The following is a 22,887-nucleotide window of genomic DNA, read 5'->3' as shown; positions in this document are numbered from 1 at the left end:
TTTTTTATTTTTTTTATTTTACTGAGCCCACACATTTGAGATTCAAAGTAATTTACGACATCATAGGAACCCTTTCGGTAACCAGAGGAGTCGCCCCCTGCTGGCCTATAGAGAGAACGCAGGTTTCATGGCTTTACTTTTTAGAAACAAGACCAGAGGTGAGGCCACATCCATCTTTTATATACAGGCTATGGGTTGTCTCACCTTGTGACTGAGCGAACTCATCTTTGTGACCTCCTGCGACCTGGGTGGCAACAATGACGACAATGAAAGTGCAGACCAGACCAGTCCTCCATAGCATCTCCATGGTTACTACAGTAGTTGCTATAGTAACAAAATTCAGTGCAGTGGTCCCCGTGCCTCTGTTCCAACATGTCTCCTGCCCTCTCGGATGCCCCGTTGCCTAGCAGAGGGACAGCTCAGCGCTCTGCTGGGCCATGGCTGCAAAAGATCGGAGAGCCAGCAGCGTCTTCAGCGTTTCGTCAGCAAGAGGTGATGGACCCTGAAGAAGTCCTCACAGAAGTGGAAAACACCTAGACGGGTTTCTCGAGGGGCTCAGCAGCAGCGGTGGCTTCACACCCCTCTCCGTTTGCCTGCAGAAGAGAAGCTGTTTAGTGACTGCAGGAGGAAGGCCAGGAAAGGGGTTGAAAGGGTGGGGAAAGACAAATTTAGGCTCAAAGACGAAGGAGGAACAAGGGAGACACAGTAAAACACAGACAGAGGGAGAGCATGAGATCCCAATGACCCATGCAGTTCCCAGTCTAACAAGGCAAATCTACCCAGTTCATATTCAAGGACTGCCCAGTCCTCCATTGTTCCTTGTGATAATCAATCTTGGCTTTAGCAAGGGTAAGTACCCAGTCTTTCACTCTGGTGACCAGCGATAACAATAGGTCCCAACCTGGGGCCTCTGAGGACCCACACTTTAAGCTGTCTGTCCACCGGAAAGAGTTCAAACACAAAGGAGGCCATTGATCTCGTAGAAAGCTGTGCTCGGTGCCCAAACGGGGCTTGGAGTGGGTATTATGTCAGAGGGTCTGAGGGTAAAATGAGCCAATTTGAGAGACGCAGCAGGTTGCCATCACCGCTACTCTGCCTGACTCTGCAACCTGCATGGCTGAGCGACCCACTGGCTGGTGTCCAGCTTACTAACTGGCCAACGTGCTGTGTAGCAGACTGGTGGTGTGAGTGCCTATACATCAACCAGTGTTGATATTTGGAGCACAACACGGACAGATAATATCAGCTTTTTCTGAATCAGAGTCCCCTAGTTTAAGAAAATAAATGAATGAATAATAAAAATACAGGAGCAACAATAAGACTTCAAAAACAAACATTCAAATTTGATGATTTCTTGCTTGCCTCACCCCCAGCCCGTTGTGGCAGACAGCCGCCCCACATTTCTTTAGATTGTAGACTTCAGCTTCAGACAAAGCTGACAAAAGACTTAATGCTGTGTTTCATGCGGCCTGTGCACAGCAGTGGTACTTAACAAGGCTTAAACCTTTAATTACAGCAAATGAAAGAAGGCACAACAGGAAATAAAGGACATGATTTGCACTGTAGTGAACAAAGCCAGTTCTGAGTCAGCAGATGACAGTTAGTGTTTTACCCTGACAGATGTGACTGTATGAACAGAAAGTTTTTAAGACCGTATGCAGGTAAAAGTTCAGCATCACAGTCGTTCTTTTCCACACCACTAATTTAGCCGTCGAGTGCTATAAATAATCCTGAGGCTCTTTTTTTTATTATTTTTGTGTCCTTTGAGACAAACATGGAGCAAGATTATAATAACAATGGAAAAACGACTTCCTCATCCACACAGTACCCATTACAAAAACAAGACCGGCGCCAGGAGTCGGCAGTCACAGTTTCATGGGTGCCCTTCTCTCTTTTGACTTGAGTTTCCTGGCTACATATTGCAGTGTCAGCTAAAAACCCAGCCCTATCCTCCAGTAAAGTCTGCCCACCCAGCTTTACTCTTGTCCCGGCCCTGCTAGCCTCCCTCCCTCAGAGCTGTCTGGGGAGAGAAGAGCGAGCGGAGACGCCGCACTGGCCCAGATGGCTGGCGGCTAACCAACTGCAGCCAAAGGTAATCGGAGGCAGATGGGAAACCTTTTGGTGACGAGAGCAGGGGGAACAAGTTGCCTCCTGCAAAAAAAAAAAGAAAAGGAGAAGGGAAAAAAAAGCCAAGTGCAGAATCTGAAGGGAATGAGAGAGGGAAAGAGAGGGGAGTGTAAGCTATTCAAGCCAGCTGGGAGAGCCATTCTTGAGTGTTAATACTCTAAACTGAGTGTGGAGGAGATGAAAGGGCCCCTAATGTGCCTCTTGCTTAATTTGACACAGCGACGGGCAGGTACAGTTAAAAACTCAAAAGAAAGAAAGAAAGAAAGCGTGCTTTAAAAACAATGAGGGGTCTTTGTGCTGTTGCAACTTCCCTCATATATGGAACAACTAAAAGTCTTCCTCCCCTCCCTCCCTCCCTCCGGCTTTCTCCCAGTCATTTCCTGCGCGAGCCAAGCTCCCTTTCCATTTTCATTACTTGTTTCTGCACCGTTCTCGATTTATTGTGGGCTTATTAAACTTGCTATCAAGTGCTTTTCATGACCACTACATCTCCTCTTGTTTACTTAAGCCAGAGAAAGAGAGGAGAGATAGGACCCCCCCCCCCCCAAACACACACACACACACACACACACTAGTGCTATTCAAATACAGCTGCTAAGAAAGATTTGTGGACAGGCTTCACACACACCACAACGCGCACGCGCTGCCTCGCGCACAGCTCTTCTGCTAGATTATTGCTACTCTGGAAATGCGGCTAAATTAAGAGAGAGCTGTCTCGCAGAGGTGACGGCGTTGTACATCTTCCCCGGTCTGTTGTGCAAAGCTTTCCCTCTGGGCTGTATCACTTTTACGAAATAAAAAGCGTATGTTTGTCAGGAGGCCAGGCCGAGGCGAGCGCGCGCGCGCGCGCACGGACTCTCCGGGGTCTGGGTTTTGCTTGGATGGATATCGACCGTATAGCTCTACAATCGCGGCCAAAAAAAGAAAAAGGAGAGGAAAGAGGAGGTGGGGGGAGGTGGGGGGGGGGGTCCGAGCCGGGCCACACAGCTTCCAGGGCTATCAGAGCTTCGCTGAGGAGAAAAGAAAGGGGTCGTTGTTACCAAGAGAGAAAAGAGCTGGAGCGCGCGGGATAATTAGGTGGGAATTTAAGGGTGGGCCAAAATACTCAAGTGTAATCAAGTCAGTGGACCCTGAGGCGTATTGACACGTCACTTCTATTTTTTTATAATCTGATCATCTGCTGAACACTGACTGGTGCTTTTTTATAACCGTGTTTAACAGGATGGATATTCCTTTTTTCATACTGCAGCCTGACTATGCTGTCCTTGTCTTTGACCGCTGCCAGGGAGAGTGCAGCTATCCGAAAACTAGCTAATCAAAACCATATGACCGGTCTGTGTCGACTGCACAGATGCTAAGTGTCCCTCAGCTCAGCCTCAAGTCTGGGACAGCACCCCCACCACTGCCACTGCTCTCAATATATATGTAGTCTCCACTTTGATCAGCAGAAAGCACGAATCAGCTTTAGGTTGAGTTTATTATTTCATGTAACTGCACATCACAGTTTCTCTGTCCAAATGAGACCGTGAGCCTCAGCATCAACTGCGCACTCTTTGAATAAATAAAAATAAGTCATGATCACCACCAACATGAAGCCTGGACAGGTGACAGAGAGGGTGGGATAATATCTCAGATTAAAATCTCTGGTAAAAATAAATAAATAAATAAGGCAGAAGAAGGAGAAAAGTGCAGGAATTCCTGTCTCTGTTTCCCCAAATAAACAGTGCGCAGATGAAAAGTGGGAACATAAACAGGCCGGAGAACCTCGGATGTGCTCCCCTCACTAAAAATGTCTCTCTCTAAGTCTGTAACAATATTTAGTGAGAGGGAGAGAGCTGACTCGACACGGAGTGAGTGAAGCAGCGCAGCACAGATGGCAGAGGATCTGGTTTAGGACTGACAACAATCCAAAAAACACCAAAAATATTCATTACGACAGGCAAAGCCTGCATTTGCTGGAATGTTAAATGTTCAGCGTTAAAAATGATTGTAAAAATGAACTGACAGGCAAGCGTCTGTCAGTTCAGCTCGGCAATAAAGAAAAAAAGAAAGAAATTGAAAAAATGTGCAGGTTACAGAAAAGCTGTGCAGTACTGGGAGGCACCGACCTGACCCAGGACTAATAAAGTACATGTGCTGTCCTAATTAGAGGCAGCAGCCAATTTAATGTTACTATGAAGTTGAATGAGTGCTACCAAAAAAGGAGAAGGAGGAGATTTAACCAGAAAAGCATCACATGTGGATGTGAAGAAAAGGAGAAGTGTGCGTGATCTGGTTGGTGGTAAAACGTTGCGATTTTTTATGAGAGCAAAATAAAAAACTAAAACTGCATCTGTGTGCGCTAAAGAATATTTATGCAAAAATAATAATAATGATAAGAATGTTGCAAACCTGCACATCTGTCATTCGTGCTGTTTGGACGTGCATGTGCTGATATGTCACAGCCAATGGTTCCACATCTGTCTCTAAAACTGTGCTCGCCCCTGTTTATCATAATGTTACATATAGTCTAAATATAGCACACTAGCAACAGTCTAAATGTTTCCGTGATAACACTTTAGCAACTTTAGAAACGGGCTGCAGATTTAGTGGCTTTGGAGCAACTGCGAGTAGCGCCCCCAGCCGGCGAACGACACAACGCCACCATTCACCAGGTACCTGATGTCCGCTGACAGCCACATCATCCCTTCAGCAACACGCAGACACAAACACAGACACACAAACACAGACGCACACTGTCTTGTCATCAGCTAACAAGGAGACCCCAGCGCTAGTAAGTAAGGACTCCGAAGAAGAAGAGAAGCAACTTGAGGACTTGAGGTTTTAGGAATAGTACAAATCCCCTAAGACAGCATGAGGCTCACGTCCGCAGAGGTGCACCTAATGATCTCATGACAGCAAGAGCCTCACTAAATATGGGCGACATGCAGTGTTTCTGCAGGAAGGAGCGGACAAGAGCTTAGAAGAGCCAGCATCATGCCAGGGCAGTGCCTTTTCTCCTTACAGAGCTGTGCACGAGAGAGAGTGGAGCCGAGCTCGGTGACCTACCTTCCCGTGTCCCCGTGCAGAAGTTTCCGATGTGAGTCTGTCCTCAGCAGCCAAGCGCAGAGGAGAGGAGGCGGTGCCGGCAGGAGACTGAGGAGACTCAACTTCTTCCACTTCCACAAGCGGAGAGAAGGAGTCTGGTGTCAATTTCCCCCGTGGTAAAAATAGAAACGTCCGGGAGCAAAAATTTCAAAATAAAGTTTGTCTTGGCAGGACTCCACAGTTGGCAAGGGGCCGATGAGAAATAAAGAGCTGTGGCCAAGATAGCTGATGTTGGTCTCAGACCTTTACGCAACTTTGTATCACGCATACCTGTAACCCGTGAACACTGTGCATAATAATGTGGTTGGTCAGTTTGTGTCAGACCTGACACTGAGTCCAGTAAAACAACTTAAATAGTGACTCAAGCTCGACCTGTTTTAGGAGAAGAAGCAGAAGGCGTCTAGTCCTTTTCACTGAGCATACTGTTTGGCTGTTTTCAGACCGGAAATCCTATAAAAATGCTTTAAATAAATTAATAAATTCTGCAAATTACACCACTTCGTGGAAATCTGGCCCTGCCCAGCTCGATATAAAAAGAAGTCTGATAGGTCTAAGCTCAAATAAATCCTATTTTTTGCGAGTTCTTGTGCGCCACAATCTAACTTTGACCTCTCTGAAAAGCATAACTCGATTAGGAGCTGCGCTTTCCACACTTTGTTTCAAGGAGCTCTTGTTGTGGTGACTTTTAAGAGGTCATGCTTGGGGCGAATTACCCACACCTGCTTTTTGGGTTCAACCTGGTGATCAGTTCTACAACTTCAGTCTGAATTCGACCAAATTAAACTGCCTCATTGCTCCGATTAGGACATGGCTGAAACTTCCTACCTGTAAAATGCATGCTTTTATTTTGTAGGAAAACATTTTCCTCTGTGGTTTCGTTTTGTCTGTTTTTGCAGGACCTGCGGGATCCTGCTGACTCGGTGCCAGATCTGCAACTCCAAAGAAGCAGCTGCAGCCGCTGCAGAGGTGGGGGTTGAGTGTGCGTGGGGTTTGCTATCCCTGCTGTTGGTTTGGTACTGTGGGTATCGCGCAGGTGCTGGAGTGGAGAGTAGATGTCTGTTATGTCTCCCTCAACACAGTATCCTGGCTACACCACAAGTTCTGTAATTTAGACGTGTACATGTATCTATACGTTTCACGAAGCGCAAGTTTGGGCTTAAATTGTAAGAAATAAATGTGTTAAATTACATAAAAAGTGCTCCAGGTCACTGCCCAGACTGTCCTGTGATTATAAAACAGAAGATTTTTGTTAATTCACAGAAATATCCTGGGGAATTTTTTTTTATCTATTGTGAAAAAAAGAAATTTCTACAGTAGACGGTTAAAAAAAAGTTACATTTCTGTCATTTAATTGTTTAGTCATAAGTTAATTACTTTAGTAAATGGGTTTGGGGTCTTTATCAGTAGGAAATGCTGTAAAAACTATAAAAATTCAGCTAAAAGACCAAAATTTATGCCAGAAGTCTCCAGCAGTTACCTCGGTTGCCTAGCAACCACTCACAGTAAAAACCTCAAAGCTTCCTGTAAAATATCAAATTAACTTTTACACATTTAAATTTCCCCTCCCTCTAGTCTTTTTGCTGCTAAGATACAACACTTTGAAAAAGTATTTGCCCCCTTCCCGATTTCTTTCGCTCCCTTTTGGTATATTTGTCACACTTGCATGTTTCATATCATCAAACTAATCGTAATATTAGAGAAAAACAACCAGAGTAAATACAAAACAAATACTCCAACCGTGAAAAGTCATCGCCCCCTAAATCTGACAGCTGGAAGAACTGCAGTCAAGTGTTTGTGATAACCAGTGTTGGTCAAGTTACTTGAAAAAAGTAATCGGTAACTAATTACTGATTACTTCCCCCAAAAGTAATCCCATTACTTTACTGATTACTTATTTTCAAAAGTAGTTAATTACTTAGTTACTTAGTTACTTTTTAAAAACACGATTTACAACCTGAATAGGTGATAAAGTGATAGATCTTTCAGCCCAATTCTACTTTTTCTGCATAATCATCATACAAAATGTAAACAAATGGAAAAGTCTCTTTTTAAAACTTGTTTTATTAGTTTTAATCTTTTAACTTTATGCATCAAGCAAAAATGTAATTATATGCAACATTCTCTGACTGGAAGAAATTAGTTTAACATTTAAACCTATTTTCTGCACATTCCAGCACATAAAATAAAATATTTTTTGTGTTTACACTCAGTCCTTCAAATAAATGCAAGTAAAACACAGCAGAAAATAAATAAAGTCAAAGACTAGCGGTCCTGTTGCTCTATTTTCACCTGTAAAGCAGGAGTGGGGTAGGCGGAGGGTTACGCTGGTGCAGGTGTGCCGCGGTCAGTGGAAGAATCCGCGAGTTTCTCTGTGAGTTTCCCATTACGTCGTAGCTACTCGGTGCTTGTTTGGAAGTTTAGGGGGGTTTTTGCTGTGAAAAGAAGTTTTCTTCCCACGCACAACGGACACTAATGTTTTTGTCACTTTTTATGGAATCAAACTCAAAGTAAGGTCAGTACTTCCACGCTTTAAACGCTGCACGCTCATACTCTCTCTGCACTCGATATATGATCCATTGTTGATCTGCACACAGCTGTTGTCACGAACGTCGCACTCGCTTACGTCACTGTCATGAGACATTCTTGCAAAAAAAATCACGGTTTTAGTAACGCAGTAACGCAGCGTTCCTACGGGAAAGTAACGGTAATCTAATTACCGTTTTTGCAATACTAATCTCTTACTTTACTCGTTACTTAAAAAAAGTAATCGGATTACAGTAACACGTACATCTCTGGTGATAACTGACAATGAGTCTTTTACATCACTGTGGAGGAATTCTTCACCAAATCTTCTTTGTAGAATTGTTTGAATTCAGCCACATTAGAGGATTTTAAAACACGAAAAGCTTGTTTAAGGTCACGCCAACACATCTCAATCGGATTTGAGTCCGGACTTTGACTAGGCCTCTTCAAAACCTCTTTTGCTTTAGTCATTCAGAGGTAGACTTCCTGGTGTGTTTCGGATCACTGACCTGTTGCATAACCCGAGTGATGGCGGGACATCCTCCAGCAGACAGCAGAATCCAGGTTCCATCAATTACAGCAAGTCGCCCTGAAGCAGCAAAGCAACCCGAGACCATCACACGACCATAGCCACCCCAAAAACTGCCTTTTGTATTTACTCTGGTTATTCTTGTCTTTATTTAAGTGTCACAAATATGCCAAAAAACTAAGAAATCAGGAAGGGGTTACTGTTACCCTAGCTGTGACTTAACCTTTTAACCTTTAATGTATTTTATAATTTTAACAATTCATCTAAAAGACTATTGATATAAAGTGTTTTGTATATATTGTAAACATATGTTCATTTTGGACAGCACCTGGCCGTCTTTTCTGCTGTCTCCACTCTTTATATTTAAATCCTATCACTTCATCGGACAGCTGACTGCACGTGTTCAGCTGTCATGTCAGAATGTGAAATACAAAAACAGATAAACAGACGGAGCATTGCGCCGTAAACAAAGGGAAACTCATGATGGTCAAATGTCATCTATCTACAGGTGCTGAAAAATAGGTCAGCGCCTTGTGTAAAACCACCACTTGCTATTGTACAGCTTTTGCATGGCTGACTTTGTATAAATAAATAGGATGATTGCAACATGAAGTGAAGACTGCTCACAAGAACGAGGCCATCATTTTAATAATTAGGCATCCTTAGATGTAGGTTTAGGGCAAGATGTGCAAAAGCCTACTCAGACCACCACGAGCATGAAGCGGCAGACGGTCGGTGACTAACACCAGCCTGGGGCCGTTAGGCTGATGGTGGTGCAGAAGTGCAGAAGACAAAAAAGATCGAGCATGGAAATTTTTGACCTTTAACATGTAAGATGTTAGTTTTTTATTCTATGGACAGAGGAATCTCTTTCCCTTTGTTTATGGGCTAAGTAAGTGCATCCTGACTCGAGTTCAACCAGCAGACCAAATCGTTTTCATCTCGAAAGCAAAACAGAGTAACTCCCCAATAACGCTGGTTTATTCTTCTAATATTAATTCACTGTTTTGCATATTCAGACATGGCGCTGTACAGATTGTAATACATCAGCTGGGATTTAACTTAACTGAGCGACTCAGTGGTGACAGTCAAACTGAAATCAGCCCTCTACGCGTGCCATTTGCCGTTTTGCCTGTGTGTGGGTTTGTGTGTGTGTGTGTGTGTGTGTGTGTGTGTGTGTGTGTGTGTGTCATTGTCTCTAAACCCTCGCGTCTTCACAGCACCTTACATTTCTGTCAGATCAACAGATATATCTTTGCCTCTGAAGCAACAACACCGCTCTGCGTCTGCCTGGAACAACAGTGTAAGTAGGCTTTATATCTGATTATGTAACAACAGACTGTGTCGTATTGGTTAAACTGGTTAGTTACACTTGTGTATATACTTGTGTCTTGTGTGGAAAAACACAACAGCCCAGTAAGGTGGGTGAAAGTAAGACGACCTGAAGTCTGAGCCTGAGAAGTTGCTGTAGTGCAGTTATACAGGCAAAAAGCTGATGTGCTCGAGAATTCACATATTTGAGTAAACATTGATTTAATTGCAACATTAGGCCATGAAACACGTGAAAATGTAGTTTAGCTATTCATTTATGATTTCAGTCCAACAAGATCTAATCGATCAGTTAAATTTAATTCCAACTGAGGTTTGTTTTATATTCACAACTATATAGAAACAGTCGAAAAAAAGGAGAATAAAAGAGTGCGTGCACCGCAGTCGGCCGCGGCATTGTTGCTCTGGCTCAGAAAAGCAGTCATTACATGCTCAAAACATAAATAGCTGCTTTCATTGCGACTTGGAATAGAAAACCAAAAAAAATGGTGGAGGTTTTAAGACACCCAAGAGGTCCGTGTGTGTCTGTGATCCCTTGTAACTGTTCTTAAAATGACTGGATGTATTTTGGGTGGTGCACTGAGGCATATCTGCTACATGTGTCGGCCACAGTCGGACAGAATCGGTTTGGACGAGCAGAAGCTGAATTTTTACGTGCAGACCGGGCCCTGTTTAACTCACAGTGTGATATTCAGAGTTTTAGCATGTTTTATTTTTAGATAAAGACACGGTTGACACAAACACTCATTATAGTGAACAGAAATCAAAGCAGAGTTATTGTTAAGAGGAATAAAAATCTCTCTTTGAATGCTTGTGAATCGTACCTGAGGTAGGCCTGAACAGTTAATGTGATTTAATCACATCTTGTCAGGTTATTTTCCAGGTGCTGTACAGACGTTGGAAAACATAAAGCAGATAACAGGATCTAACAACAACTTTTTTCCACTGATTCAGGAAATAATGATTCACTTTGGGGCATTTGGGCTCCTGATTTCAGATGCACTTTCTTATCCAACTCCACCTACACGCTTCGAACGCTCGCTCAGTTTTGTTGGAAAAATAATTTCATATGTGACAGTTAAAGGGCACATTGTCTGTTTTGAGGTGCCTACACAGTCTCGCGCATTGATGTATGCGCAGAGAAATGCTTCGAGTTACACAGCCATGAGCTAACTTCCTGATATCACAAAGAAAATAATTATGACCTAAAAACTCTAAATAGTTATCACTGCTATGCTCTTGATTTAATATCAGTGGGTAATCTACAGAAAACAGAGAGGCACATCGACTCTCTGAGCTCACGCTGGTGCGTTCGTGCGTGATAAGGACCAACACTGTTCTGGTGATTTGCTTTTTGTCATGTTGTTCTCAGCAGCCAGTTAAGCAGATATTTGACTGATCGCTATTTACACCAAGCACGTTTCTGCCTCTTGTCGGGTTCCCCACTTCAACACTGTGACTGTGCCCACATATTAATATTTCTGCTGTTTAAATGAGCCGAGGAGGAGTTTACACTCAGTAACACAAATATTACACAAATGGTTTATTTTTCTAAAATCTGTAGCTGTACTTGGTTACCACGCGTCAGACTGAAACATCTGAGAAAAATACTGTGAAGAATAACAGTGACTGTGATGACGCGCTGGCTTTTCTTTGCAATAAATGATCATTTTCCAGGTTTTCTGTGGGCCAGAAGCCCCTGGTTCATCTTATATGGGTCAGATTACAGGTGTGTTGTGACAGCTGGGCCACACGAGGCTTGGGGGGACAGATGTCAAGCTTGTCTCTTGTATCAGGCCAGATCTAGCTTACGTAGCATTTGCTAGCGAGCCATAAGTAGCCCTGCTATCTGGGTCCAGAGGCCACAATGGGGTTGGGGTTTTTTAAAAATTATCTTTTAAATATTTCAGCAAAAACTGTTTAAAAAAAATTAAAGTCCTCTTCACTTTTGTCAACGACGTCCCCATCTTCTTCCTCGTTTAGTTCTTCCTTCACATTAGCACGTGTTAGCATGTGTTAGCACGCTAACGCACACAGCTAAAAAAAAGTTGAGGACTGTAAACGCTAAACATGAGCACATAACGCTGTCAGCTCTAAGCGCTGCTCTGCCTTTATGTCGAAGGTGTTTCCGCTGCTAATGTTTACGCTTCCTAATTGTGGTTTACTTGAATAAACACTTGACACTTGCGCTGAGGTCGCCTTTAAAAGGTCGACCTCGTCACTTTTATCCGAGCGCAAATGGTTTGAAGATGTCAAAGTATTTGCATAGTCTGTCGAAGCTCGTGCATCCAAGCACATAATGTTGTGGCGGGTTAGCCATTATGACAAGATAGAAATGGTGAACCCACCGGAAAGATCATAATGGCCGCCGTGTTTCGTTTCGCTCTGTCACAAACCCCCCATTATCACTGCCATCTAAAACGATAACCTGGAGCTGCGAGTCTGCCGAGAACAGACGAGTTTGACCAAATGACAAACACAATCAGGTTTTTGAATCATATTTAATTGCATTTACTCTCACACCAGAAAACTTCCTCTCTGTTCTCTGTGGAAAACGAGCGTTCAGGCCTCGAGATCTCGCGTCGAGTCCTCGGCTTGCTGAAAACAGAGTGACTCATAGGACTCTTTCTTTTCCACCACTCATTGGGTCCATCACTATCTGCTTACTCTGCAACACTCTTGTACCAAACTATTCTTTGCACATCAGAGGGATTTATACACTGCATGCAAACAGTTTCTGTGTGTTAGTCCCGGGCGCTGCATGAAAGACACCCCGCAACAGTGTGGGTTCAAAGCTCGGCTCAGGAACCGTGCCATGTGTCGCCTCATCTCCCGCCAGTCTTTGTTTTTGTTAAATAAAAAGAGGCAGGGCGGAGAAAAAAGAAAGAAAGCACCAAACTCTTCGTTTATAAAGAGCACACGCAGAGCCGGGACTTGGCTTCTGCTGTTGTTGGACGTTTTAATGTTTTGTTGGAAAGCCGTCAGTGTTTTGGTTAGTTTGGTCGTAAATTACAGCAGCATGGCTAATATGCTTGTCACGGTCTGTTAAAGGGGGTTTGTTATTAAATTCACTTTCCCTTTCAGTTTGCTCAAGAAATATCACAGGAGTTGATCATAAATTTTGAGCTGATGTATCACCGCGCTACCCACTTAAACGCCCCACAGTGTAGGGTGGAATTTAAATGAGAAGTGGGGAAAAAGAATAGAGTCACTTGCATCCATTTATAGACTTTTTACAGGAGTAGACCTCCTTTCTCAACACATACACAAAAAAGATGCAAGTCATTGATTGTTTATCTATAAAATTTCAGAAAGTGCTTACATGGAGCTCAAGTTGATGCCTTTAAATTGCCTTTTTTGCTCTCAAAGCAGTCTAAAATAAAAATAATTAAATGTACATTAATATAAAATAATACAATAAGCAAATTTGCACACTAAATTTAAGCAGACTGGGGTAAAAAAAAGCTTATTTTAGCTTTAAAGTCAAATGACAGCAAAAAGATAAACACCTTTCTGCATTAAAAATAAAAATAAACTCCATAATAGTTATTCCCGTGTGCTGAGATCGGATTAGGTGGTGCAGAAGGTGAATAAATGTATGAACAGTTAGTCTCCATTCGTTAGAAAAAGCAGTTTTCCATGTGCTGCACATCCATACTGATTAAAATCAACAGCTTTTAGGTGCAGATCATGAAGCGCTCCAGCATTGCCGCTCATGTCCACACTGTAGGGTCTGGTCTTTGTTGTGGCGTTTTGGAGGTCATGCTGCAGTAAAACCTGGTTTCTTGTGGCAGTCGTATGTTGCTGTTTGGTTGTCCACTGTTGATGTGGGAAGCAGCTCAGGTATATAACCAGGAAGCTGAGGTTTTGCACTTTTTATTTCACCTAGTGTTTAAAAACATGTTATATGTTACGGTGTAAGAAGTTAAATTACAGTAAAGTCGATTTGCCAGCTTTTATTTTGCAGCATACTTTTGGTAATCACACCTCCTGTTTTACTGTAAGTAACCTTATGGCACATGCTGTGTATGTCAGGTTTATAATTTCATCATTATAAAAGCTGCACTCTGTTGTGAGGGGGTGAAGTTTTCACTGATATGAAGAAATGAAACTGATGGACACACAGTGAGAATAACACAAAGAGAATCACGTATCAGTTTGCATGCCGCTTTGTTTGAATGTGCTTCTCGTCTTTATTTACTCCCAAATCGAAGACGAGCTCAGGAGAGCAGCCTGGCTGATCTCCAGCGTGTCTTCATGAAATCTCGATCTTTCTCTTCGTTTCCGATCATTTCCTTTCTGGGTTTTCTGAGCTGACGCGTGTGACGTCTTGTGATCGCTGTCGATTTCCCTCTTTATCTCAAACATCTTCTGCTTGTTGTCGCGTAACCGTTCCACGCTGCAGTCGAAACCCTTTTGATTTTAAACTCGTCCTTACTCCCGTTCACAATAAAGTCAACCGAGTACCAGCGCTTCTCATCGCGCACACGCTCGTTACAGTAACGATACTTTGATCTGTTTTTTTGTTCCATAAGATGAAAACACTGAGTTTTAAAGCAGAGGGAATGTTCTGTAACCGTACAGCACCTGTTCAACGGAAGAGTGACACGCTGGAGAAAGGAGGCTGTGAGGGCGGACTGCGACTTCCTGTTGTGGCTTGTGTCATCACTTTGTTAACCTGCAAACTTTATGCAGTCTCAAAGTGTGGGTGCCTCACGCTAAGTGTCACATCCCCACATATGTCTCCTCACTTGTACGTGTCAAGCTCCTGAGCAGCGCAGCTCTGTTGGGTTTGTTGTAGATCCCAGTGTAACACAGCTGGGAAGGGAAGGTGAGGTTATCCAGGGCGGTTGTGTGTGTGTGTGTCTTTTAGGGCTTTTTTGTTGCTTTTTGTAGCACTGATTCTAGTGTTGTCCATTTTGAAGCTGTATTCCCACCAATTTGTATTTGTAATTTGGTAAATTAGAAAGTTGCATTGATCTGGCTGTGAGTGGAGGAGGCAGAAACTAAAAAAGGTGGCAAATTTGTTTAAATCTGTGCCATTGGTCAGTTTTCTCAAAGAAATGTCCCCCCCCCCCCCCTCCCTCCTCTCTGTCTCTCTAGTTTCTCTCTCACTGATTACATCCAGGACTTCAAGACCAGGTCAACTTTTACCAGGTCTCACCATGTCCATCGACCCTGCGGCCGAGCTGCCTTTCTTCTACGGCAGCATCAGTCGCTCGGAGGCCGAGCAGCACCTGAAGCTGGCCGGGATGTCCGACTGCCTCTTCTTGCTGCGACAGTGTCTCCGCAGTCTGGGCGGCTACGTCTTGTCTATCGTGTGGAACCTGGAGTTCCACCATTACTCCGTCGAGAAACAGCTTAACGGGACTTACTGCATCACAGGAGGGAAGCCTCACTGCGGCCCCGCAGAGCTCTGCGAGTTTTACAGCAAAGACTCCGACGGCCTGGTGTGCCTCCTGAAGAAGCCGTGTCTGCGCTCCCCGGATACGCCGATCAAGCAAGGCGTGTTTGACAGTCTGAGAGAAAACATGCTGAGGGAGTACGTGAAGCAGACCTGGAATCTGGAGGTGAGCCGGCTGAAGAGTTTAGAAAAAGAAAATAACCATGTAGGGTGGAGTTTTGAGCTACTTGTACTTTACCTGAGCTTTTCGGAGACTGAAAAGTTCATTTTTTAGCTATAATTACTTTTCTGTGATATTGAATTTGTTTAAATGTCTTCCTAACAAGCTACAGTTGTTGTTTTTTTTACAAAAATTAACCATGCAAATGTGCTGACTTCTGCTCATGGAGATAGTTTTGATGTCTGCATCCAGCCCGCTGTGCAGTCAAAGTGATTCTTCAGTCGTTATATTTTGCGCCCTCATCGCACTGCAAAATATAGCAAATAAACCAAATAATCTGCTGATGGGTGAAAAATTTATACAAAATAAAAAAATTTTGATCTGATAAATGTTTTCGCCTGTAAGCAAAATTTTCCATTTTGTTTTTTTGTGGTTATTTGATAGCAGCAGCACAGATAAAACTTTCCACTGCTGTATTGACATGCAGATATTTTTTTAAAAAGTACACGTACGTCTGAGAAACCTTCACATTTAATGAACCACTATTTAAAAAACAACAACACGAGGCGTCTTATCAAAAATCAGTAATCTTACCAACATGTGTCAGTTTTCCCACATCAGTCAGTGAATGTCGTTACAAAGAAACAAAGTGTTCAAAGTTAAAGATCAGTGGTGGCAGCGCCAGGTCACATTTTGCTGGTAGACTTTAAACTTTTTAAAAACTTGTGACGACCCAGACCTCGGACTCCGACAATCCCTCCCTTCTTAATGGCTCTCTGCAAATACAACGAGAAGTTTGAAGTTGTGACCTTCTTCTCTGCAACGTTTTCATCTTGTGGCCCTGATCCGACTCTAACTCGGGGAAAGGTCTTCCCCGCAGGCCGTATGTTTGAGTCTGATTTAACTGACATTTCTGAAGGGACTTTTTTGGCGGAGTGGGAGAAACTTTGCCCACACACAATCTCTCCAAACCTTTCCTCAAGTAGGAACACAGGTAGGAGCTCTCAGTTCCTCTGAAGCTTTCTGTGGCCTGGGAAAAGTAGTTGCACTAACAAGCTACAGTTCTTAGAAACGAGAACCAAAAGTACGAGACAGACGGTAGAAGCTACAGTAAAGAGTCAAGATGGGGGAATAGGAACAAAGTGAGCAGGTAACTGGAAAGAAAAGGCAGGCCAGGTGGGAGTACGAGGGTCTGAGATGACAGCAAGAAAGAATTAGTCAACAAGACTAAAGCTAAAAAGAGCATTTTCACTTGTGCCTCCTCCAGTAACCTGTCACCAACAACCATCAGTATCTTTTTGACACCGGTGATACAACCGAAGAGCCAAACTGGCTCCACGTCTACGCAGAATTCGCCTGCAGCTCGAGTGTCATAACCAGTGTTGGTCAAGTTACTTGAAAAAAGTAATCAGTAACTAATTACCGATTACTTCCCCAAAAAAGTAATCCCGTTACTTAACTGATTACTTATTTTCAAAAGTAATTAATTACTTAGTTACTTTTTAAAAACACGATTTACAACCTGAATAGGTGATAAAGTGATAGATCTTTCAGCCCAATTCTACTTTTTCTGCATAATCATCATACAAAATGTAATCAAATGGAAAAGTCTCTTTTTAAAACTTGTTTTATTAGTTTTAATCTTTTAACTTTATGCATCAAGCAAACATTTAATTATATGCAACATTTTCTGACTGGAAGAAATTAGTTTAACATTTAAACCTATTTTCTGCACATTCCAGCACATAAAATAAAATATTTTTTGTGTTTACACTCAGTCTTTCAAATAGATGCAAGTAAAACACAGCAGAAAATAAATAAAGTCAAAGACTAGCGGTCCTGTTGCTCTATTTTCACCTGTAAAGCAGGAGTGGGGTAGGCGGAGGGTTACCCTGGTGCAGGTGTGCAGCGGTCAGTGGAAGAATCCACGAGTTTCTCTGTGAGTTTCCCATTACGTCGTAGCTACTCGGTGCTTGTTTGGAAGTTTAGGGGTTTTTTCGCTGTAAAAAGAAGTTTTCTTCCCACGCACAACGGACACTAATGTTTTTGTCACTTTTTATGGAATCAAACTCAAAGTAAGGTCAGTACTTCCACGCTTTAAACGCTGCACGCTCATACTCTCTCCGCACTCGATATATGATCCATTGTTGATCTGCACACAGCTGTTGTCACGCGTCACTGTCATGAGACATTCTCGCAAAAAAATCACGGTTTTAGTAACGCAGTAACGCAGCGTTCCTACGGGAAAGTAACGGTAATCTAATTACTGTTTTTGCAATAGTAATCCCTTACTTTACTCGTTACCTGAAAAAAGTAATCGGATTACAGTAACGCTTTACAAGTAACGCGTTACTGCCCATCTCTGGTCATAACGTTCCCTCTCTTCTTCTCATGCACCACCTTCCACCGCATTTGACACCCAGCGTGAGCAAATTCAGAAACGCCAGCGAGCTGTGATGCAGTCCTCCCCGTAATTTTAGATCAAAAGTCATTATTGCAAAACACGAAGATAACGCGCGGCTTCTGAATGTGATCATTTTTCCGGTTCAGGGCGAAGCCATGGAGCAGGCCATCATCAGTCAAGCTCCTCAGCTCGAGAAGCTGATCGCAACTACAGCCCATGAGAAAATGCCTTGGTACCACGGCAAAATCTCCCGCCACGAGGGCGAGAGGCGGCTTTACTCGGGGGCACAACCGGACGGCAAGTTTCTGTACGTTTTTGCTTCTTTTTAAAAAAAGCCTGCTGTGTTTGTTTGTTGGGTAAAGATTTTGCATTTATGTGTTTTGTTCCTCAGAATCAGAGACAGAGAGGAGTCTGGTACATACGCTCTCTCCATGATGTACGGGAAAACAGTGTACCACTATCAGATCCTCCAGGACAAGTCGGGGAAATTCTCGATGCCTGAGGGAACAAAGTTCGACACAGTCTGGCAGGTCGGTCCTCAAGCTCTTTTTCTTTGTCTTTGTGTCGTTTTTCTGGCTTAAACTAAACTTATTCTCAATGTTCAGCTGGTGGAGTATCTGAAGATGAAACCTGATGGCCTTGTAACCGTTCTCGGAGAGGCATGTGTTAACGGCAAAGCTGCTGTTGAAAGTACTGACCAATCTTTCCTTTTTTAATCATATCTCAGCCTGAATTTGCAGTTTATATTGTAGTTTATTCACAATATGAATAATATAATACGCAACGTCCTTTTTTGATTCTATTCACTAATGAAATTCTCCTGTAATTTTTCAGAGACGCCCAGACTTCCCGGAGTAAGTAGTCGGTACATCCTGCACTGTTCAAGTCAGCGCACGTCTTCACCCTCTAAGATTTATTTCTTTGTCATTCCTTTCAGAGGCCACGCGGCGCCAATGGATACACACCGCCACCTCAAGGTCGGTAGCCAGCAGTGCAAACACACAGGCAGCATTGAGCATAGACTGCGATGGCTGTTCCTGCGAGGATGCGTTCAAATAAAAAACTCACAATTACACAATCAGTCGTAGAAGGAAGACTGAAATCTGATAGATTATAGCTGCATGCCAAGCGCTGTGTTTAAAGGTTAAGTTAAAAAATGTAATTGCTCAGTAACAGTGTCCAGATATCACTGGGTAATTAATTTATACAAGTGCGTCATGTTTTAGACTCTGATACGTGATTTTGGATGTAAAACCTTCAAGTTTGAAATGTTTTGCACATTATATCTACAAACAGAGTACGTGCAATTTATTGTGTGCTCTGTTTGTACTTTGCAGCTCTTCCAGTGGTCAAAAAGACTACTGTGCCCGAAGACCACGACCTTCTCCCCATGGACTGCAATGGATTCAACCCGTATCACAACCCCAATGATATCAAGAGGTTCAACATCCAGAGGTCCGACCTGCTGATGGACGACGAGGTGGAGCTCGGCTCTGGGAACTTTGGCTGTGTCAAGAAGGGAGTCTTCAAAACAGAATCGTGAGGAGCCGAACGTTTTAAAAACAGACGCTGAGCCGTACCTATCCGTGCGGCGTGCGTCTACTGATGTCGCTGCCTGTGTTTTGTTTGGATTCAGGGGTCAGATAGACGTGGCCGTCAAGGTGCTGAAGAACGACAACGAGAAGCTGGTGAAGGAGGAGATGATGAGGGAGGCAGAGATCATGCACCAGCTGAGTAACCCGTTCATCGTGCGCATGCTCGGCCTGTGCAACGCAGACTGTCTGATGCTGGTCATGGAGATGGCTTCTGCCGGACCGCTGAACAAATTCCTCTCCTCCAAAAAGTAAGTTCATCTTTAACTTTTTGTAGTTGTGCTTAAAAAAAGTTGTTTTATTTATTTATTTATTGGTAAACTCTGGTTTTTCTTTGAGTCAGTTTCTTAGGAGTTATCCTAACCTGCAGCACAATGTGGAACCACTTGACATATTTTTTATTTCATTTATTTATTAGTTACGTATTTATTTCAGATATTGCTTCAATGTTTTACATTAATTGTACATTTTTTAAAGTAAATCCAAAAAACAAAGTATTTTGTTGAAATAGCACAAATGACTCAAGTAAACCTTTAAAAAAAATCTTTAGTGAATAAAACTTCAGAGGATTTTTTAAACCAACAATAGTGAGATTTCAGTTTTAGGAGTGTAACTAGGAGACTGATTAAGGTCTGATTTACATATTTTTATATTAAAAAACAACATCTTACTATAACGAGCATGACATATGTATGTATACGTATATATTCCCTTCCTACTCTTACATGTGCAAATAAATCTGGATGAAATTCATGATATAAACATGAGGATTATCACATCTATATTGTGGGAATTATTTTTCATGACACTCAGATCCTTACAAATCCTATATAGCGTGTGTAGAGTCAGATAAAAAAAACACAAAAAAAAACTAGTTCATGCATTTATTACTTCCAGGCTTCCAGGCTAGCCACCATCACTCTTTCCAAGACTTAAGTAAAGCAAACAGCAGCCTATAACTCAAGTCCAGTCAATAGAGATATTAGAGATAAAAGAGCAGGAGAATGACACGCACAAGCTTGTCCAGCTGAGAGTCACCCTAGGTGAGGTGTTTTGGGCATGTCCTCCCAGGTGAAGGCCCTGAGGCAGAACCAGGGCAGAGCTCACATTTTGCCAACACCTCGGTATTTCCCCTGAACATCTGGATGAGGTGTTTCAGCTCAGACTGTTGCCCCCATGACTCGGAGCTGGAAAAGCAGCAGAAAATGGAGAGATGGATGATTCCAAAACTCCAAATATGTCTTAAGGCAGGGGTGTCCAACTCCAGGCCTGCAGGTCCTTGATCCAACACAGCTGATTACGGCTAATTGACCTCCTCAACATGTCTTGAAGTTCTCCAGAGGCCTGGTAATGAACTAATAAATTGATTCAGGTGTGTTGACCCAGGGTGAGATCTAAAACCTGCAGGACACCGGCCTTTGAGGCCTGGAGTTGCCCACTTCTGTCTTAAAGACTCAAACTTAGGATGGTTCATTTTTCAGGCTGCTTCATTTGAAGGTTTCTGGATACTTAAAACTGCAATAATATTCAGTGTTTTGTTGCATCAAAAGGAACTGGACAAGTTTTGTGTCATCATCATCATCATCGATCGTCTGTCCATCTATTTACTTCTGCTTTTCCAGTCCAGGTTCAGGGGGTGCAGCTGGAGCCCATCCCAGCTGTCTTAGGAAAAAACTACATTTGTGTACTAAAAATATCCTAATGCTTCGTTTCTCTGGACGTTTGTCCTCGCAGGGATACGGTATCGGTGGAGAACATTGTGAACCTGATGCACCAGGTGTCGATGGGCATGAAGTATCTGGAGGAGAAGAACTTTGTGCACAGAGATTTAGCGGCTCGCAACGTCCTGCTGGTCAATCAACAGTTCGCCAAAATCAGCGACTTTGGCCTCTCCAAGGCCCTGGGAGCAGATGACAACTACTACAAAGTACTCACAATTTTTTTAATATTGTTGCACCGCAAGACAAAGTTGCAGAATACAGAGTGATTAGAGTCCTGTGGGTTTTATCAGTGCATGCAAACAGAGAGTGTGTCTCAGATGGATTGCCCTTCTGGGAGTTGCTGACCTCACAATGTGCAAACAGTAATTAGCTCTTATTGACAAAAATGTGTCAGGTGCCCTGTTTGAACTAAACACTCAATTGATTTCCATTTTACTGATTTACTGACCCATATCTGGAGTGGATGTAGCAATCCTTCACTCCAAGGCCCTAAATACCATCGCCGATGTTTGCTTGCTCTGGCCGAGTCCTTGGCGTGCTTCTTACCATCATAAACGTTGTGTTCACAGGCTCGTACTGCAGGTAAATGGCCGCTCAAGTGGTACGCACCAGAATGTATACTCTTCCACAAATTCTCCAGCAAAAGCGACGTGTGGAGTTTCGGTGTCACCATGTGGGAGGCGTTCTCCTACGGAGGGAAACCCTACAAGGTAAGACAGATTACTGCAGGAGGTTATCAAAGCATGACGTGATCCCAGAGCTCACGCTGCCTGCGTTTGAATTTTTCCTCCAGAAAATGAAAGGACCCGACGTGATCCGCTTCATTGAGAACGGGAGCCGCATGGATTGTCCGGCGGCGTGTCCAGAGCGAGTATATACACTGATGAAAGAGTGCTGGACATACAAGTGAGAAACCGATGGTCTTGTGCGTGCGTTATACAAGAGAGGCATAAACAGAGGTTGTCTGTATGTATGCACAACAAAACATGTTTCCACAATAAGAAACAAACTGGGAAAGAAACGGTACATTCAAAGTCTGAGCTCAAATCCAACTGAGATGCTTGAACACACCGTTAATGCTTTAGGGAGCAGTTAGTCTTTCACGCAGGGTCTGTAGGTTTGGAGCTTTTTTCCCTGAATAAAGTAAACGTACTTAAATCGTTTTATAACTGCATTTTGTATTTACTCTTGTTGTTTTTGTCTAAAAAGACTAATTTAAAATTAGTTTGATGACCTGAAACATATATATGACAAATGTGCAAAAAAACTGAACTAAGAAAACAGGAGGAGGGCAAACACTCTTCACAGCGGTCTATTTAATGACTTATGTAGTTTTCATACATCAGGCGTGGCTGCTCTGACCCAACGACATTATATTCCTCAGTCGTTCCCTCCTAAATGAAAACAATTTCCTCTTGAATATTTGTTTTTCAGCGTCAGATTAAGCAAGCAACGCATCCTGTTAAAATCCTGTGACTTCTATTTATCGCAGCCTCCTCTCTCTGCTCCTCCCCTCTCCTCTCTCACAGACACGAGGACCGTCCTGACTTCAAGAAGGTTGAGGAGGCCATGAGGAGTTATCATTACTCCATATCTGGCAAGGCCAAGCCTGAGGAAGGCGCAGCCGCCGCCGCCGCACCCTAGCTTACCAAGTAGACAGAAAAAAGGCACATTCTGTCCCAGCGCTGCACAAAGTGTCCTTTCAACCGGCCATTAAACAACCAAAACAAAGAGTGTTTTATGAACTGTGCACAGTGACCAGCTTTGACCGCAGAAGCGACGCAGCTAAACAGGCAATAAATGTGCATTTGTAAATCGGACTTCAGTGTGTCAGCCGTGCAAGGAAGCTCTCTGTCCGCCGCGGTTTGAATGTTAAGTGTCGTAATACTGCTGAACAAAACTAATTTTATATTCTGCTACTTTAATCGAACCATGTATTCAAATCTGCGTCTTTGTCTCCACCTAAAAGCATTTTTACTGTTTTAAGCCTAATAAACTAGAAACAAACTAA

At 43.1% G+C, this 22,887-nt stretch overlaps 2 protein-coding genes across 2 annotated transcripts in view; one reads left to right on the top strand and one right to left on the bottom strand.

Moving 5' to 3' along the window:
• Positions 1–5,268, bottom strand: part of adamts10 (ADAM metallopeptidase with thrombospondin type 1 motif, 10) — a 55,843-nt gene extending 50,575 nt beyond the window's left edge. The window contains exons 1-2 of the mRNA XM_087830665.1: positions 5,176–5,268; positions 205–593 (exon numbers count right to left, since the gene is read on the bottom strand). Coding sequence (XP_087686791.1) covers positions 205–307 — 103 coding nt within the window. The 5' untranslated portion in view covers positions 308–593; positions 5,176–5,268. The remainder of the gene's footprint in view (positions 1–204; positions 594–5,175) is intronic.
• A 4,274-nt stretch (positions 5,269–9,542) lies between these two features.
• zap70 (zeta chain of T cell receptor associated protein kinase 70) lies at positions 9,543–22,887 on the top strand. The gene is made up of 13 exons (XM_087830534.1): positions 9,543–9,569; positions 14,699–15,165; positions 17,710–17,870; positions 17,955–18,093; positions 18,169–18,253; positions 18,398–18,417; positions 18,501–18,540; positions 18,901–19,102; positions 19,200–19,406; positions 20,890–21,082; positions 21,446–21,586; positions 21,670–21,782; positions 22,406–22,887. The coding sequence occupies exons 2-13, from the start codon at positions 14,761–14,763 to the stop codon at positions 22,518–22,520; spliced, it is 1,821 nt and encodes a 606-aa protein (XP_087686660.1). The 5' UTR covers positions 9,543–9,569; positions 14,699–14,760; the 3' UTR covers positions 22,521–22,887.

This window comes from Neolamprologus brichardi, chromosome 17, assembly GCF_056152115.1.
Source record: "Neolamprologus brichardi isolate AB-2024 chromosome 17, ASM5615211v1, whole genome shotgun sequence".
Taxonomy (NCBI): Eukaryota; Metazoa; Chordata; class Actinopteri; order Cichliformes; family Cichlidae; genus Neolamprologus; species Neolamprologus brichardi.
The sequence above is the reverse complement of the archived record's forward strand: the minus strand, read 5'-3'. Positions and strand labels throughout refer to the sequence as shown.

Coding starts and splice junctions, on each gene's coding strand:
- zap70 (XM_087830534.1), top strand. CDS start 14,761: ATGTCCATCGACCCTGCGGCCGAGCTGCCTTTCTTCTACGGCAGCATC. Junction 19,103..19,199: donor GGAGTCTTCAAAACAGAATC/GTGAGGAGCCGA, acceptor GTTTGGATTCAG/GGGTCAGATAGACGTGGCCG. Junction 21,587..21,669: donor ACGGAGGGAAACCCTACAAG/GTAAGACAGATT, acceptor TTTTTCCTCCAG/AAAATGAAAGGACCCGACGT.